Raw genomic sequence first — 18,476 nt, forward strand, 5'->3', positions numbered from 1 at the left:
CATTCCATCTATAGTAAAAAGCGGGCAGATGTTGGAAATGGTATGAAATTTAATTTTTGTTTCTAGAGCATCTAGGGGTCTACCAATGCAAGATAGAGTTATGTGGAATGATGCATCTTTTTCCTTAATAATGAAAAGTGAATGGGGCTCAATCAAAAAGTGAAAAAAGAAACCCCAGTTTTTATTGAGTGATGTTAAACTTTAGTAGTTTTCATCTTCAGTAAGCCTAGATGCATTCTCTCTTATGTAGTTACTTTCTGAATTGTGGGCAGTGAGAATTTAAGAAGCATTTCTATTTATCAAAAATTGATGTTTCTTTTAATGAAAGGGGCTTAGGAGAAACAAGAGACACTCTTCCCACTGTACTGTTAGCAGTTGCTCTTCATTTGACAATACCAGGTTTCTATTAGCTTAGTGTAATTCAAGAGTCCAATAATCATAGTCAAATGTTGAAGATGTTACTGCATAAGTCTGATTTAGATCAGCTATTTGGCTCTCAATTATTAATGAAATTAGTGTCCTAAATGTCAGCAAGAGCACTGCCTTAGGTAAAGGCTGTAAAGGAAATCACATTAGTGTGGAATTTCCCCTGCTTAGGGGCTCCTCTTGGATTACATTATTCACTTAACTGTCTCCTGTCAGGGAAATTGAAATGTTGGCCAAGATCTGATCCTGGGGCAGAACCAAATGGAGAAGTTAAGGGGTATTGCAATGGCATCAATTCCAAAACATTTGTGTGGTGCTGGTACTGCCTTTGGTCCCATTTAGTGTTTACAAAATAGCACCAGCAAGGACAGCATAAACTGGCAAACAGAGAACGGAATGGAAAGGAGGTCTTTTAGGAAAGACTGAGCGGCATTCCATCCAACAGGCAAGTTTGTGTTTCTCATCTTCTGGAAGTGCTTGGGGAACACTGGCAAGTTCAATGGCCCCTCTGTGGCCCTTGGTCCTGGTGGCCGCCTCAGGTGAGTCCTTTAATGATATTACTAGGCTTTGAATATTAACGCCTAGAAGCTAGAGACATGGTTTTCTATGTTGTGCTGTATAACTCGTCACAGGTGTTTGTTTTTATTTACCATCTGTAAAATGTCAGTCCTGTGAAGCTACACGGAGACCAACAATTTGTTACGTCTTTGCTCCTACAATTATAGATGTATATACACATAGGGTCACACAGTGGGGCTTTACACATGGCTGAAGATATGCTCTGAAATGTTATAATTGTCTGATAAATTTCTGCTTCCTTAGAAATCAAGCTTTCTTTACAACAATTGACATTGAGAGTTTGGGGTATTCTCTTTCAGATTTACTTTTATGTCTGAATAGTATATTTTTATTATCCAAAGTAGTCTTGGCTTTTAGTAGCCCAGAGAGAGAGCTCCTTGGATTTCATCCAGCTACAGAAACCTGGATGTCATTTTGGTATTAGGGGCTTTACATCCAGCCATACAAAGTCTGTGTAGGTGATGAGTGTTTCTCTAAAGACGAGCTCTATAAACTTGCATGTTTTGAGTGTACAATTCCCCTTAAAAATACTTTAGAAACTAATATATATATATATATATATATGTATATATGTTTTCTTTCCCTTAATTTCTGAAACTAAAATTCCATAGTGCCAGTATTAACTCTACTGAATTGAGCCATTTAAATAGGATACAATTGGTTCTTAGAAAATATACACAAATCAAAAATTTATGTTTATGCTGGTGTTTCCCAACACCCCACTTTCTTGAGGGTTTTCCTAGAGCTCGTATCTGAATTTCCATGTTTTAAAATATAACTGAAAGTGTGAATGAGTCAATTACGGAGATGAGGAAGGAATTTGGTAGCCAAGCAGCTGGCAATGATTTTTTTATTGGGTAGAGAAGAAAAATAGCCACTTATCATTAAAGAATAAAAATGCTGGGTGTTGAACTTAAAGGATAAAAGCATATCTTAATTATAAAAATGAAAACAGAGGGAATTTCATTAAATGTCAAATGGGTTTCTTAGCAGAAAATAATTGTGAACATTAAACTAAGTAAGATAAAATAGAAAAATGAAGGTTTGAAAACAGAAGAAATTCTTCATGATTTCTCTTTCTAATGTTTTGCATTATGCTTGATTTTTGCTCTAACTGTGGCAGAGAAAGTGTTTTAATAGTGTCTCGTAATCAGTGCTTGACCATAAATCATACTGAGAACATTTGTTGCAGAAAAATTCATCCTTTGGAATTTTTACTGGTTTAATATCAAGATGATTTGTAAACATTAAAGCCCTGAACCAACCACCAATTCACCGCTGCACCCAGGAGACAGTGTGCTAGGGTAGGAGGCCTGGATTAGAACCATCTAGGTCCTGCCACTCTACTCACCAGCCACGTGACCCCGGGCAAGTCAATTAACCTCTTAGAGACTCTGTTTCCCTATAAGTTAACTGTTTATTTTGTATATTCATGAAGACCGAATAAGATAGCATTATGAAATTGTAAGCTGCAATGCAAATGTAACATATCACTGAGCTGAAAACACACAAATGGCAGTCCAGTGGCTAAGACTCCGTGCTCCCAATGCAGGGGACCCAGGTTCGATCCCTGGTCAGGGAACAAATCCCCCAGGCAGCAACTAAGGGTTCACGTGATGAAACTCAAAGATCCCGAGGGCCGCAACGAAGCCCCGGCACAGCCAAATAAATAAATATTTTTAAAAACCCCACAAACACAGAAAATAACAATGCGCTGTTTCTGTCCAAAAATGTACAACGTGCAACTCTTCCTTTTGAAGGGTTACTCACCTAGTATTCTCAGGGAGCCAGTTCAGGGTAGTGCCAGAGTAAGAGCTTGACCTTTGCATCCAGATCAGTCTCGTTTAAATTCCGGCCTCCTCACTTACAAGCTGTGTGATCTTCAGTGGTACTAACCTCACTAGGCCTAGAGTCCCTCACCTGTAAGTGACCCTTCACGGGGCTGTAGAGTACCTTCTTGTAGAAGTTAAATGAGATAATTCATGTAAAGGGCTCTTAGCCCAGTGCCTGGCACACAGCTAATTATTTAATCAGTATTAGGTATTCAGTAGTACCATGCCCCCAAACCTCTGTTTCCTTATAACATCTCAGATATATGTATTGCTACCAACCACGTTTCTTGGCCTTCCTTAATCAATAGAAATTGATAAGAGGCCAGACAAGAAGTTCAGGCAAGGCTCTATTGGGACTCCTACTATATAGCAGGGAGGAGTAAAAACAAGTAACAGGTTCCCTTGCTCGCTCCCTGAGGTGGGAGGAGCTGGTTCCTTAAATGGTGTGAGGGTAGGGGTGTGTCCAGGGGTCCAGCCAGAGGGGAGGCTTAGGTGGTCTGCCCACCCCCTTGGTGGTGCTGTGTGCAGGGGCATGTGCAGTACCCTGCTTTTGCTCCCTGCTCTTCAGAAGTGGAAGTTGGGTTTTTTTGGTCTTTTTGTCCATAATTTGCCCTAACTGCACACGCACGCAGTTATTTTTAGTCCCTTTTAGTTTCTTTGTATTTTGCTTCTTAAGGAGACATTTGTCCGGGTGTAAGCACTGCAGCAAAGGGTCCTAGGTCCCAGGTCCCAGCCTGTCTCAGTATCATTCTCTTATAATCCTAAAGGTGGTATACTCACTAAAGCAAAAAGAGCTCTTTTCATCAAAGTGCCCAGAACATTCTAAGATAGGCATGTGTGTAACTCGTTGAAATAAGGAAAACAAAGGAATAATTCTATTGTATTCTTAACTTTTTAAAATCTCTCTTCACCAAAAGTGCTTCACAGCTCAGTTCCTAACACATTCTACTTTCCAGAAATTTACAAGTGAATTATTTGAAGCTGATTATTATCATTCAAGGAGGCAGAGCTAGTGAGGAATCTTTCCTGGGTCTGTTGATAGTTTACATCAGTGTCTGTTGAAACTTCACTGAACTGTGAGTCATTTAGTGCTTGTGTGAATGTCACATTAGCTTTCAAGGGGCATAATTTACTGTTAATTAATGGTCACTTAAATCCTTAATCTCTCTCCTCTAATTGATCTTTCTCCTCAGGCAAATTTGCACTCATAGTAGAAATGTAATTTATTATTTCTTCTGATTTTAAACAAAGAACTCTTACCCTCTGTAGTTTATTTAAGCATACTTCCGTTTGCTTCTGATCTTTCTCCAATCATTGTCTGCTTCTCTTTTGTTCCTATTTCCAGCTTCCAGAACATTCTCTTTTTACCCAAAGACTATGACACATTCTAGAAAGTATGCGTTTATCCATAGGGGACCTATGGATTGTTTCCTAGAAAAGGTATCAGAGGGGAATTTGACTCTCCATGAACAGAGGGTATAGGGAGCACACATCCACTTCTCAGAATTATGTCTTAACTCTGTCTCAAGTGGTTTCCTGTATTGAAACAGGCACATTTCAGTGGTTCCCCAGCTGGGACTTGAATTGGGAGCTTCCAAGGGAGGTAAGAGTGAACTTGCCCAAAGCGAAGTTCCTAGGAAAAGCACCAGACCAGCTTTGCTTTGGGCTCCAGAAATCTCTACCCGCAGCGTCTGCCAGCAAGAAACAGTCTCAGGTAGAGAGATTCACAGCACACTTTTTGACAATCACAGTTCACAAAAACTAAAGATGATGCCTGATGCAAGTCACCCACCTTAGTCCCGCATGCCAGAATAGCTGTTAACGCTTCTGGCGTCTTGTCGGGTGAATAGTTAGGGAGTTAAAACGCTAATTAGATTCCCGGTTCAGGTGATAATGAAAGTGAATATTCCACTGCCCACAATGAGTCTGGAATTGCACCTCCAGCACCGTTGTTAGCATTTTGGTCACACTGACATTGATAAATATAGAAATTGCTGACTGCGGCAGCAAGTGACCCAGCATCATTCATAAAGAGATGGGTATAAACAGGATTGTCGCATGGGGAGACGATATCTCATTTACAGTTTCCTGCTGGATCCCGCGTACCTTCAGCAGCTCATCAAAATAACCATCAGAACCGCTGAGAGCCGAGGTGAATTCACACGCAGGACACTACAGATAGATTTCACTCAGGCGCTGTTGGCGGGAGGTGTGCGATTTGCTTCAGTCCAATGACTTAGCGAAGCTTTGAATCCCCCAGGGGCCGGCAAAGCTGGTGAACAAAATATCTTTTTGCAATTCTGAGAAAGCCCTCACAGATTTGTCACTTCCAATTGCTGGTGCTCATTTCTCTTGCTTGCTTTCCCCTGGCCTTCTCGGCCTCAACACCAATCACGGCTCCTCTACAAATCAAGATTCCTGGGTCATAGGAAATGCTTGTTCCCTGGAGCCACAGAGAATTTTCCCAAAGTGAAGATCTCATTTTCTGACAAGTGCATTTTAAGGCAGAGTGAGAGAACAGATATATTTTTGAGGAGAAAAATATGAATTGGAATCTCACTAATCCCATTATTCAGAAATCCACACAAATTTTTGTGTTCAACTGGTTTGTCCATGTTTCTGCTTTAGGCTTTCTATGTGATTTTGAATTACGAAGAGAAAATCAAAAGAAAATTCCAAAGAGGAAGTTAAATGTTGGCTAAGTGCATAGGAAGTTTTCTCCTATGTACCGGGAGGGGGTGATACAGGAAAAAAGAAAGGATGTTGTCTCCAATATGCAAGATTGTTGTAAAAATGGAACTGTAAGTGAAAGTTTGCATCCTCAGAGATGGGGTTGATTTATTTATCTTTACAATGAGATTTCTCCATTGGGCACTTAGACCATCAGCTTACTTTGTTTTTTTTTTTTTTTTTTGCTTTTTAATTGAAGTATAGTTCATTTACAATGTTTCAGGTGTACAGCAAAGTGATTCAGTTATAGACACACACACACGTATTTTTTTTCAGATTCTTTTTCATTGTAGGTTATTATAAGATATTGAATATAGTTCCCTGTGCTATGCAGTAGGTCCTTGTTGTTTATTTTATATACAGTAGTGTGTATCTGTTAATCCCAAATTCCTAATTTATCCCTTCCCCCTCTTGCCAGTTTGGTATCCATAAGTGTATTTTCTATGTCATCAGCTTACTTTAAACAAGTGTCTGCCGATAAGCCTGCTAGTTGGCTGTGAACTTAAGCAGTTCGGATGAGCTGAAAACTATATCCTGCTAGGAGCCCCTGAGTCCTGAGCAGTCTGAAGTGTCCTAAAGATGCTAAGTTCCTTTTATTTTCATAAACGATGAAAACGATGATCGTTTTCTTTTTCAGGAATCCTGGCCATAGATACCCCTCATCCCAGGAGTTCTGCTCTGCATCATCTCACCAAACAGCTATTACAAAAATATCGCAAGGAAGTGAGGCCAGTTCACAACTGGACCCAGGCCACCACAGTATACCTGGATGTGTTTGTCCGCGCTGTGTTGGATGTGGTAAGGACCATCTTACCATCTCCTAGTCCCACCATTCTTTTGTAAAACTACCTGCTGTTTATGCAGGGGTCTAGGAGAAGTTTTATTCTTGAGACTCTCGTTGAGCTGATAGAGAAGTTGTGCTAGACTCAGCAGTGAGCCTGGGGTAAATATTTATTAGGCAAATCATGCTTTCTAGCCCCCGACTTACATTGTGAGGGCAGATATAGAAATAGGAATTTCTATATCTAGAAAATATTCCTAGAAATAGGAATTTCACAGAAATAAGATGTTTTAAGAATTGTGGTCATAGGTCACAGAACATATTTTATGAGCATTGCTGAAACCAAAAATGGTAATAGGTATTATTTTCTATGGTTCACATTTCTTAGTGATAGTAGCAGGTTTATGAAACAACTTCTACAACTTACTGCCTGAAATTTTAAAAGGGGGAAAAAAGTGCCTTGCTATCCTGAGTTTTTAAGGGAATTTATACCTAAGGTATTTGCTAAGGGTAGTGGGAAGATTTGTTTATTAAAGCACATCTTTCCTACTATGTCTGAAAAATGGGTTGTTGTGGGTATTAAATGAGAAAGTGCATGTAAAGCTGTTAGCAGAGGTCTTAGGAAGCCCTCAGTGATGGCCCGTATAATTATCTCTGCTTCTTCTTTCTTCTTTTTCTTAATCACAGTCTTCAGTATCAATAGATCCCAAATTTCTTTTGATTTCTTTTAAAAGCAGACTTTACTGAGCTTGTTTGTTAAAGTAGTTTAATAATTGTTTTTCAATTTACTTCTCAAAATTTTTTTCCAATTGAGGTATAATATACAGATATTGAAATGCACAGTATGAGTTTTGATAATTGCATGCACCCACATAATCCACATCCCTATCAATATGTCAAACATTTCCATCACCCCAGAAAGATCCCCCATTTCCTTCCCAGTCAATCATCATCCCCTCCATCCACAAGGACAACCACTGTTCTGATTTCTTTCATCATAGATTATTTTTGCCAGTTCTAGCACTTCTTAAGAATGAAAATTTACTGTATGTTCCCTACTGTGCCTGGATTTTTTCACTCAGCATGTTTTTGAGCTCCATTCATGTTGTTGTGCATATCAGTAGTTTTTCTTTTTTATTGATAAGTAGTATTTGGTTATGGCTATACCATGATTTGTTTATCCATTCTCCTGTTGATAGGCATATGGGTTGTTTCCAGTTTTAGTGTATTATGAATAAAGCTGCTGTGAACATTTCTGTACAAGTATTTTGGTGTATATATGTTTTTATTTCTCTTCAGTAAAACCTAGAAGTGGAATAACTGCCACTTCTCATAGGATAGATGTACATTTAATGAGAAACTGCCAGACTGATTTACAAAGTGGTTGTACACTGTATACTCCCGCCCATCAGCTACGAGAGTTCCCATTTCCCCACATCTTCACCAACATTAGGTGTTATCAGTCTTTTTAATTTTAGCCATTCTGGTAAGTGTGTAGGGATATTTCATTGTGGTTTTTCTTTATACTTCCCATGGCTAATAATTAGGGACTCTTTTTTTATGTGTTTATTGGCCACTTATATATCTTTCTTTGTGAAGTACCCGTTTAAGTCTTTTCCTATTTTTTATTGTGTTGGTTGTATTTTTATTATAGATTAATAGGGATTGCTTATATATTCTGGACACAAGTCCTTTGTCATCTATGTATTGCACATGTTTATTCTCAGTCTGTGGCTTGCCTACTCATTTTCCTAATGGGTCTTATGATGGACAGAAATTTTTAAATTTAATGAAGTCCATTTTTTACCAGTTCTTTATTTATGGTTAGTGCTTTCTGGGTACTGTCTAAGAAATCTTTGCTACTACAAGTTTACCAAAATATTTTCCTATATTTTCTTTCAGAAGATTTATAGTTTTTAGCTCCTTAGATTTAGTTCTGTGATCTTGAGAATTAATTTTTGTAATGGTGTGAGGCATAGTTCAAAGTTTTTTGCTGTTGTTTTGTTTTGTTTTTGCATTTAGAAAGGATTTGTTCCATCACCATTTTTTGAAAAGTCTTCCCTTTCCCCGTTGAATTGCTGTGATGTCTTGGCTGAAAATTAAGTTAACTTATAAGTGTCAGACTATCTGATATCTTGAAATCAGATAGTGTAAGTCCTTGAACTTTGTTCTTCATTTTTAAGATAGTTTGGCTTTTTAGAACCTTTGTACTTCTACATAAATTTTATATTCAGTTTGTCACACTTCATTAAAAAAAAAAACCTGCTGGGAGTTTGCTTGGAATGGTGTAGGGCCCACAGAGAAATTTAGGGGAGAATTGACATTTACCAATACTGAGTTTTCCAGTCTTTGAATATGGTATGTCTCTCCATTTATTTGGGTCTTCAGCAGTGTTTTAGAATTTTAAATGTAGAAGTTTTATACATATTTCCATTAAAGTTATCCCAAAGTATTTTTGATGTAGCTATAAATATTACTTAAAATTTTAAATGTTCTAGTTATTTGTTGTCATTATAAAGAAATAGGATTCATTTTGTATGCTGACTTTGTGTCCTGTGACCTTGCAAAATTCACTTACTAATTCTAGTAGTTTTTCAGATTAATATTTTCTACATACACAATCATTTCATCTGCAAATAGTTTTACTTCTTTCTTTTTTAGTCTGTGTACCCTTTATTCTTCTTGTCTTATTGCATTGCCTAAGACCTCTACTACAGTGTTAATGGAAGTGGTGAGAGCAGACATTTTCATTTGTTTCCATTCTTACAGAAAAATCTTTCACCATTAAGTGTGACGTTAGCTGTAGATTTTTCATAGATGATCTTTATCAGGTTGAAAAAGTCCTCTCCTATTTTCTATGTGCTGAGAGATATTTTAAAAATCATGAATGACACTAAATTACATCAAATTTTTTCTCAATCAATTTGAATGATCATATGATTTTTCTGTTTTATGCAGTTAATATGGTAAATTATTTTTGATTGATTTTCAAATGTTAAACCACCCCTACATTCCTAGAATAAACCCCACTTGATCTTGATATATTATCCTTTTTATATATTTCTGGATTTGAATTCCTACTTATTGTAGGTTGCATCTATGTTAATGAGGAGTATTGGGCTATAGTTTTATTTTTTGTAATGTATTTATCTGGTTTTGGCATCAAGGTTATGCTGGCTTTATAAAACTAGTTGAAAAGTGTTCCCTCCTCAATTTCCTGAAGGAATAGTGTAACATGGATAATTTTCTTCCCTAATGTTTGATAAAATTCACGAGTAAAACTACCTGGGACTGGAGTTTTCTTTGTGGGAAGGTATTTAAATATAAATTCAATTTCATTAACATATATAGGAATATTCAAATTTTCTATTTCTTCTTGTGTCCGTTTTGGTAATTTGTATTTTTCAAGGAATTTGTCTGTTTCATCAAAGTTACAAATTTATTTGTTCATAATATTCTCTTTTAACTCTTTTAATGTCCAAAAGATCTCCAGTGATACTGCCTCTTTCATTCCTCATGTTGGTAATTTGTGTTTTCTCTTATTTTCCCTTGACCAATATTGCCAAATGTTTATCAATTTAATTTATTTATTTAAAGAACCAAATATTGGTTTTGAATTTTCCTTATTGTTTTCTATTTCACTGATATCTACTCTTATCTTTATTTCCTTTCTTCTACTTACTGTGTACTTAATTTGTTCTTCTTTATCTTGTTTCTTAAAGTGGAAAGTTATATCATTGATTTTAAACCTTTTTTCTTTTATAATTTTAGCATTTAAAGTTTTAAGTTTTCCCCCAAGCACTAATTTAACTGTATCCTATGAAATTTTGATGCATTTTAAAATTTGAGGTAAAAATTATATAGACTGAAACTCATCATTTTTTTAAGATATATTTATTATTTACTTTATTTATTTTTAGCTGCATCAGGTCTTAGTTGTGGCATGCGGGATCTTCATGGAGGCATGCAGGATCTTTTGTTGCAGTGTGTGGGCTTCTCTCTAGTTGTGGCATGTGGGTTTTCTCTTCTCTAGTAGTGGTGCGTGGGCTCCAAGGCTCCTGGGCTCTGTAGTTGTGATGCACAGTCTTAGTTATCCTGTGGCATGTGGGATTTTTGTTCCCTGACCAGGGACCAAACCTGCATCCCCTGCATTGTAAGGGGAATTCTTTACCCCTGTACCACCAGGGAAGTCCCTGAAACTCATCTGTTTTAAGCCAGTCCCTTCCCCCTAGCCCCAGTCTCTGGCAACCACAGATTTTCTTTTTTCTCCCTATAGTTTTGCCTTTCTAGAATGTCATATAAATGGAATCATATTGTATTTTATTCTTTGTTTTTGGCTTCTTTCACTTAGAATAATGCCTTTGAGAGCTATCAGTGTTGTATTGTTGCATATGTCAGTAGTAGTATTCTATTGTACAAATGTACTGCAATTTGTTTACTTATTTACCAGTTGTTGGACATGTGATGTGGGTTGTTTCCAAATTGGAACAATTATGAATAAAGTCACTATAAACATTTGCATACGTTTTCAATTCTGTTGGATAAATACTTAGGTGTGGGATTGCTGTGTTGTATAAGTCTATGTTTAACTTTATAAGAAACTGCCAAACTGTTTTCCAAAGTGGCTGTGTTGTTTTGCATTCCACCTGCAATGTCTGAGAGTTTCAGTTCCTCCACATGATTGCCAGCACTTGATATTGTCACTCTTTAAATTTTAGCCATTCTAGTAGATTTGTCACCACAAAGTAGATTTGTGATATCTTGATGTGGTTTTAAACTTTCATTTCACTAAAAACTAATGATGTTGAACATCTTTCCATGAGCTTACTTGTCAACTGTATATCTTTTAAAATAGAGTATTCACTCAAATCTTTTATTTTTTAAAAAGTAGCATTGTTTATTACCTTATTATTGAGTTGCAGAAGTTCTTTATATAGTTTTGGTCTATTTTTGGATTCTATTCTGTCCAACTAATCAATATATTTCTCCTTACACCAATACACTGTGGCAATTACTGTGCATTACAGAAGTCTTGAAATCAGATAGTGTGAGTCTTCCAACCTTATTCTTCTGTTTTAAAATTGTTTTGACTCTTCTAGGCACTTTGCATTTCCATATAAACTTAAGAAAATTCATCAACTTCTATTTTAAAAACTACCAGATTTTTATTGAGATTGCATTAAATCTATAGATCAATTTAAGGAGAATCAACATCTTAACAATAAGTTTTCAATCCATGACAACAGTGTATCTCTCCATTTGTTTAGTTCTTCAATTTCTTTGCATAATGTTTAGTGCTTTTCAGTGTTCTACACATATCTGGTTAAATTTATCCCTAAGTATTTCACATTTTTGATGCTATTATAAAAGATTTTTTTTTTTTTTTTTTTTTGGTACACGGGCCTCTCACTGTTGTGACCTCTCCCGTTGCGGAGCACAGGCTCCGGATGCGCAGCTTCAGCGGCCATGGCTCACGGGCGCAGTCGCTCCGCGACATGTGGGATCTTCCCGGACCGGGTCACAAACCCGTGTCCCCTGCATCGGCAGGCGGACTCTCAACCACTGCGCCACCAGGGAAGCCCTATAAATGATATTTTTTAATAAGAAAGAGAATTAAAATTTTAATAATATAAATGTTTTTTTAATTTTGGGTCTCTGTTACTTACTAGCATACAAAAATATAACTGATTTGTATATATTGGCCTTGATCCTGTGACCCTGCCATCTAATTAATTTTTGAGTCTTTTTTGTATATTCTTTCAAATTTTCTCTGTAGAAGATCATGTTGTCTGTGAATAATGAAAGCTGTATGTCTTTCTTTCCAATCTTTATAGCTTTTCTTTCCTTTTATTGCCTACTGCCCTGACTTGAACCTCTAGTGCAATGTTGAATAGAGGGTGCACTGTTTTATAAATGTAAATTCAATAAATGTGTTTATAGTATTGTTAAAATCTCCTATAACAATTTTTTTTGTCCAGTTGTTCTTTAATTTCGTAGAGAGGGGTATAACAATCCCCAATTATAATTGTGGTTTGTCTATTTCTCTGCCCTGTTATTAGATGCATACACATTTAAGATCATATGTCTTCTTAACAAACAGAACCTTTTACCATTTTAAAACACCTTTCTTTATCTCTGGTAATATTCTTTTTCTTGAAGTTTTTTTCTTGTTTACTTTTTGCATGGTATGTATTTTGCCATCCTTTTATTTTCAATTTCTGTGGTACTCAAAGTCATCTCTTAGACAGAGCATGTAGTTTGGTCTTTCATTTTGTTAAACTTTTTATTTTGAAATAACTATAAATTTATAGGAAGTTGCTAATAAATTTATAGGGAGGTTCTGTGCACCCTTCACCCCCAATGCCCCCCAATGTTAACATCTTGCGTAAATACAGTACAGTATCAATACTAGAAAATGGACTTTGGTGCTTATTCAGATTTCTCCAGTTTTACATATACTCATTTGCATGTGTGTGTATGTTTCTCTATAATTTTTACATACGTGTAGCTTTGTGTAACCACCACTACCACCACATCAAGCTACACAATCATCATCACAGGGCTCCCTGGTACTGTTTCTTTATAGCCGCAATCCTTTCTCCCCTCTAACCCTCAGCCCCTGGCAACCAATAAATACCTTCTCTATCTTTATAATTGTGTCATCTCAAGAATATTATATAAATGGAATCATGTAGTATCTTACCTTTGAGGTTGGCTTCTTTCATTCAGTGTAATTCCCTTCAGGTTCATCCAAGTTGTGTGTGTATCAATAGTTCACTCTTTTTCGTCACTGAGTAGTGTTCCAGGGTATTGCTATTTTAACCTGTCAACCTATGCATTTTAATGGAAGTGTTTTGTCCATTTACCAATACCATCTTGCTATTTGTTTTCTAGCTGTCGCATCTGTTTTCTGTTTTCTGATCCTCTTATCCTGCCTTATTTTGGATAAATTAAATATTCTTTAATATTTGATTTTAGTTCCTCTGAAATCAAATTAGCTTTTCTGCAATCCCTCTGTGTATTATTTTTAGATGTTATTTTAGGGATTTCCATATCCATCATTAACTTAATACAATGTATTTAGAATTAATGTTATTACACTTCATATAAAATGTACAAATCTTACAACAGTAAAATTCTATTTACCTGTTCCCCTTACATTTACATATATAATATGCCCTACAATACAGTATTATTATTTTACTGTACTTTAAAAAATAATTCAATAATTTCTCTTTAATTTATTTTAATGGACATGTTTCTCTATGTTAATATCTTAGTGCTGCACTATGAATCATAGACTCTGATTTTTTGACTGAGACTCAGGTATTGAAATTGATGAAAACTACTTCAAAACTGAAAGTATAAATTTTCTGTTATAACATGGTTTAAATTATTTTTTATCCAATGAAGTTATTTTAGCATAATTTTCCTCGAGCTTAGATAAACCCCTACTCATTATTTCTTCATAAGCAGGTACATTTATTTATTTATCTTTAACATCTTTATTGGAGTATAATTGCTTTACAATGGTGTGTTAGTTTCTGCTGCATAACAAAGTGAATCAGCTATACATATACATGCATCCCCATATCTCCTCCCTCTTGCGGCTCCCTCCCACCCTCCCTATCATACCCCTCTAGGTGGACACAAAGCACAGAGCTGATCTCCCTGTGCTATGCGGCCATAAGTAGGTACATTTAAATGCAACACAAAAAATCCTCCTTTTAGCACACAATTTCACTTTTCTCAGCTTTATTTTCCCACTCACACTAGTAAAAGTACTCTATCTAAGATCCTAGAAAATACTGTTTAATTAAATGCCAGAAAACGCCCACCCTTACTATCCAAAAGACCTAGTCTCATACAAAGCCCCAATAGAAAACTCCTTTAAATCTCTTTTCTATTTGGATGTTGAACTAGAATTTGGGAGACAATTTTCTGGGGCTGCATCTTCACTTACTTAAGAGATATTAGTCCTTGCTATTTAATTGTCAGTGGGTTATTATGTCTATATTGTTTATCGGACATTGTCCAAAGGGAAAAACATGATTTGAATAAAGACACAATATGAACCATGTTATATGAAACTCCAGGGAAGAGATAGAATCAGCCTTGAGTTAAGAGCTGAAGACAGGTTTCTAGGTCTCTCCTCTTTCTTCTACTTTCTGAGTTCATATTGGTGAAGGTGAAGTAGAATTGCTCAGGCTTTCATTTAGAGGCTTATTTGGAGATAAAGAAAAGGAGTAAAGTCTTTATTTTACTAATTCCCTTGGAACAACTGTATCAAATTGAAAGTTTTAATCTAACTCTTTCTTCCTACCCCAATAAAAGAAAATAAAATTATATCCCTTATGGTGGGTAAGGAGAACACCATTATTTTTTCAAAGATATGCTTTTCTCCACTGTTGTGAAATATACTATTTTTTTACAAAAATATGTTAGACATATTTTATTGGATATGGAAAACTTGCCTTCAGAAATATGGAAAAATCTTATATTCCATCCCTCTAGTTTTATCCCTATCTACTGTCTTAACTTTATCTTCTACATGTACTCAATGCTACAATGAACCTGAACTTCTTGTTTCCTGCCTATATGCTGTTAATTCTGCTATTTCCTCCAATGAATGTGTTTTCCTCTTCATTTGCCATCTATCAAATATTATAGTCCTCAAATCTCAGCTCCTAAGAGAAATTTTCCTCAATTCTCCAAACTGACAGCAATGTCTCCCTCTTTTGAATCCAACGAAGTATGTATATTTCTTAATGCCCATAGTTAGCTGTTAAAATGTCACATACACTAATAGCTACTTGAGGGAAGGATTTTCTAACTCATGGTCCTATTTCTCACAAGATGCAGCATAGTATACCTTACTTCAAAGCTACTGGGTAGATATATGTCTAACCAATTAATTAAGATATGTGAGTACAATTCTAGGGTTGTCTTTATGAATGACTTAGTCTAATATAATTTGCAAATGTCTCTATTACATTCAGGTGGGCTGCTCCTAAAGTTCGTTCCAGAGGCAGGGCTGGTTTGAAGGACTTGATAAAAATCACTCACAAATTCTGCTCAGACACGGACACTCCCAATGTGAAGAGATAACTTGTTGGATACATCTACCAGCAGCTGAACTGCTGGCAACTTTTGTTTGGAGTGAAGAGCTTTCAGCCCAGCTTTCATCAGTGCACCTCCCTTCCGTTATGTTTTGCCTCCTGTTTTGTTTACGTGAAAGACTACAGTCTTGTCTTAGAATTTCTGGGTATTATGTGTACCTTAGGGAAATCTGATTGTAGAGATAATCTACTAACAGGGAAGAGTTTCCATTTGTTTCTATTGAGTTTTGTCAATTCTGAATCCAAGATTCCTTTGTATTCCAGCCCATTGACTAGAGACTCCCAGCCAGACGTTGAGGCATCTGTTTCTATAGTCTTTGGAACTGGGAAAGATAAATAAGAATGTGCAGGAATTATCTGTATATTTGCTAACCACCAATTTAGATCTAAATAGACTCCCTCTGTTAGGAAGGCTAATGAATTCCAATTCTCTGAAATATCCTTTGCTTTTAACAAACAAGATGGAAGGCATCTAAAGAAAAAAATAAAAGAAAGAGATGCACAGAGGGAAAAGCTGTGAATAATGCCACCAGAGAACCAATTATGTTCACCAGCTGGCATTGAGAAACTTGTTTCCCTTGACAAAAAAAAGACTTCAGTTTTAGCTTCAAACTTCTTTTTGACATTGTGTTCTTTAGGGCTGAATGAAAAATCTTCCCAGACACCCCCATAAGGTATTAGGAAAAAAATTCTTAACACTATTGTTACGTGTAACATGACAAAGGGCTTGGCAGGAAGAGAAAAACAAGCGAAGGCATCAACATGGCAGTTAATAAGAGCCAACTAGGTAAAATGACAGTGAAAATGAAACATTAATACGTAGAGACCTTCCTCCCCAGCCACATGACTGAGTCAATGAGTTATATTCACAACTTGTCATGACAGTGATAAAGAAACTGGTTGGGACATTTCATAGATGTAAAAGTATATTTGTTATGAAAGAGTAGCTAAAAGCTGTATTTCTCAGTAACAGAAACAACATTTTGGACTTTTTCCATTGTTAAGGGGGGACCCTCTCTGATTGCAGCTAAGCCTAGAACTGTGCCTTTTGTGTGTTAGTGGGTGAGATATGATCTATTTCAGGCTCTCTCAGCCAGTAAAACTTGGAAGAAAGTGGTGTCACCCAATCTTGGGCTCTCAGTAGAGGTCTTTTTTTAACTGCCCTGAACCCCTCAGAGCCTATCTTGGCTGGGAGTCCTCTCTGTACCTCCACCAAGCTGTTTCTTAGGGAATTACTTGTGAATTCAGTGTTTACATTTTGTACAGTCAGTCCTCCATATCCGTTTTGTATTTGCAGATTGAACCAACTGTGCCTCAAAAATATATTTTAAAAAAATTCCAGAGACTTCCCTGGTGGCGCAGTGGTTAAGAATCCGCCTGCCAATGCAGGGGACAAGGGTTCGATCCCTGGTCCTGGAAGATCCCACATGCTGCGGAGCAACTAAGCCCGTGTGCCACAACTACTGAGCCCATGTGCCACAGTTACTGAAGCCCACGTGCCTAGAGCCCACGGTCCGCAACAAGAGAAGCCACCGCAATGAGAAGCCTGCGCACCACAACAAAGAGTAGCCCCTGCTCTCTGCAACTAGACAAAGCCCGCACACAGCAACAAAGACCCAAGGCAGCCAAAAATAAATAAATGAAATAAATAAATTTATTTTTAAAAATTCCAGAAAGTTCCAAAAAGCAAAACTTAAATTTGCCATGCATCAGCAACTATTTACATAGCATTTCATTGTATTGGGTATTATGAGTAATCTAGAGATGATTTAAAGTATACTGGAGGATGTGTGTAAGTTATATGCAAATACTTCTCCATTTTATACATAAGGGTCTTGTCTTGAGCATCTATAGATTTTGGTATCTGAGGGGGTTCTGGAGCCAATGCCGCATGGATACTGAGGGACAACTGTATAGCATTTTAAAACCTGCCTTTCTCATGTATCTATTTGAAGTTCATAAAAATCTGCAGAGCAAGTTCACTCCAACTAACCTTTGCTGAACCACTGAAGTAGAGTCCCTCTGTATCTGTGCACAATCCCTTTTTTCTCAAGGTATCTAGAAATGTTTATTCAATAGCAACTTGCTTTTTTGATTGCAAAAAGGGGGAACTTTAAAAAGTTTATTGTTTCTCTTTCAAATGATGCCATCCTGTGTACACCTGTATAGTCTGAGCACTACACAATTCCAGGTGCACCCCCCGCAAGAAGTAAATGACAATGGCTCCTCCCTACCCCCCACCCAGCGTGGATTGAAGAGAGTGGTAGTCTTGACCCTATGCACAAAGATTTTATATATATATATATATATTTTTTTTTTTTTTGCGGTACGCGGGCCTCTCACTGTTGTGGCCTCTCCCATTGCGGAGCACAGGCTCCGGACGCGCAGGCTCAGCGGCCATGGCTCACGGGCCCAGCCGCTCCGCGGCATGTGGGATCTTCCCGGACCGGGGCACGAACCCATGTCCCCTGCATCGGCAGGCGGACTCTCAACCACTGCGCCACCAGGGAAGCCCCAAGATTATATATTTTTGATGTGATTGGATAACTGACTGGATAATTAATTTAATATACTTTGTTCTGGGGAGGAAACTGGAGCTGTTGTTTGCTTTCATGCCATAACTCCCCAACTCTATTATTTTACTGAAATTGGTATTACACTTAATATTACAGAAATACAAATGTTATTTAAATGACTCCTTAGCTTTGAACCAAAATCAGTAAGTGTTTTACACATTTTATTTTTAGTGCTGAAAAATATTCTATTGAATGGATATGTACCACATTTTGTTTATCCGTTCATCAGTTGATGGATATTGGGTTATTTCTACTTTTTGGCTGCTATGAACAGTCCTGTACAAGTTTGCTTTTTTTCCTGTACACACTGTGTGTGTGTGTATACTTCTGTTTTCAGGAGTCTTGGGTATTCACTTAGGAGTGCAGTTGCTAGGTCCTATGGTAACTCTATGTTTAGCATTCTGAGGAACTATCATACTGTTTTACACAGTGG

At 36.9% G+C, this 18,476-nt stretch overlaps 1 protein-coding gene across 1 annotated transcript in view; it reads left to right on the top strand.

Annotated features, from left to right (window-relative positions):
* Positions 1–900: 900 nt before the first annotated feature.
* Positions 901–18,476, top strand: part of HTR3B (5-hydroxytryptamine receptor 3B) — a gene marked incomplete at its 5' end in the record, with an annotated part of 33,855 nt that continues 16,279 nt past the window's right edge. The window contains 2 exons of the mRNA XM_024751694.1: positions 901–965; positions 6,205–6,365. Of these exons, the coding sequence (XP_024607462.1) occupies positions 901–965; positions 6,205–6,365 (226 nt within the window). The remainder of the gene's footprint in view (positions 966–6,204; positions 6,366–18,476) is intronic.

This window comes from Neophocaena asiaeorientalis, unplaced genomic scaffold (assembly GCF_003031525.2).
Source record: "Neophocaena asiaeorientalis asiaeorientalis breed wild unplaced genomic scaffold, Neophocaena_asiaeorientalis_V1.1 scaffold479, whole genome shotgun sequence".
Classification (NCBI taxonomy): domain Eukaryota; kingdom Metazoa; phylum Chordata; class Mammalia; order Artiodactyla; family Phocoenidae; genus Neophocaena; species Neophocaena asiaeorientalis.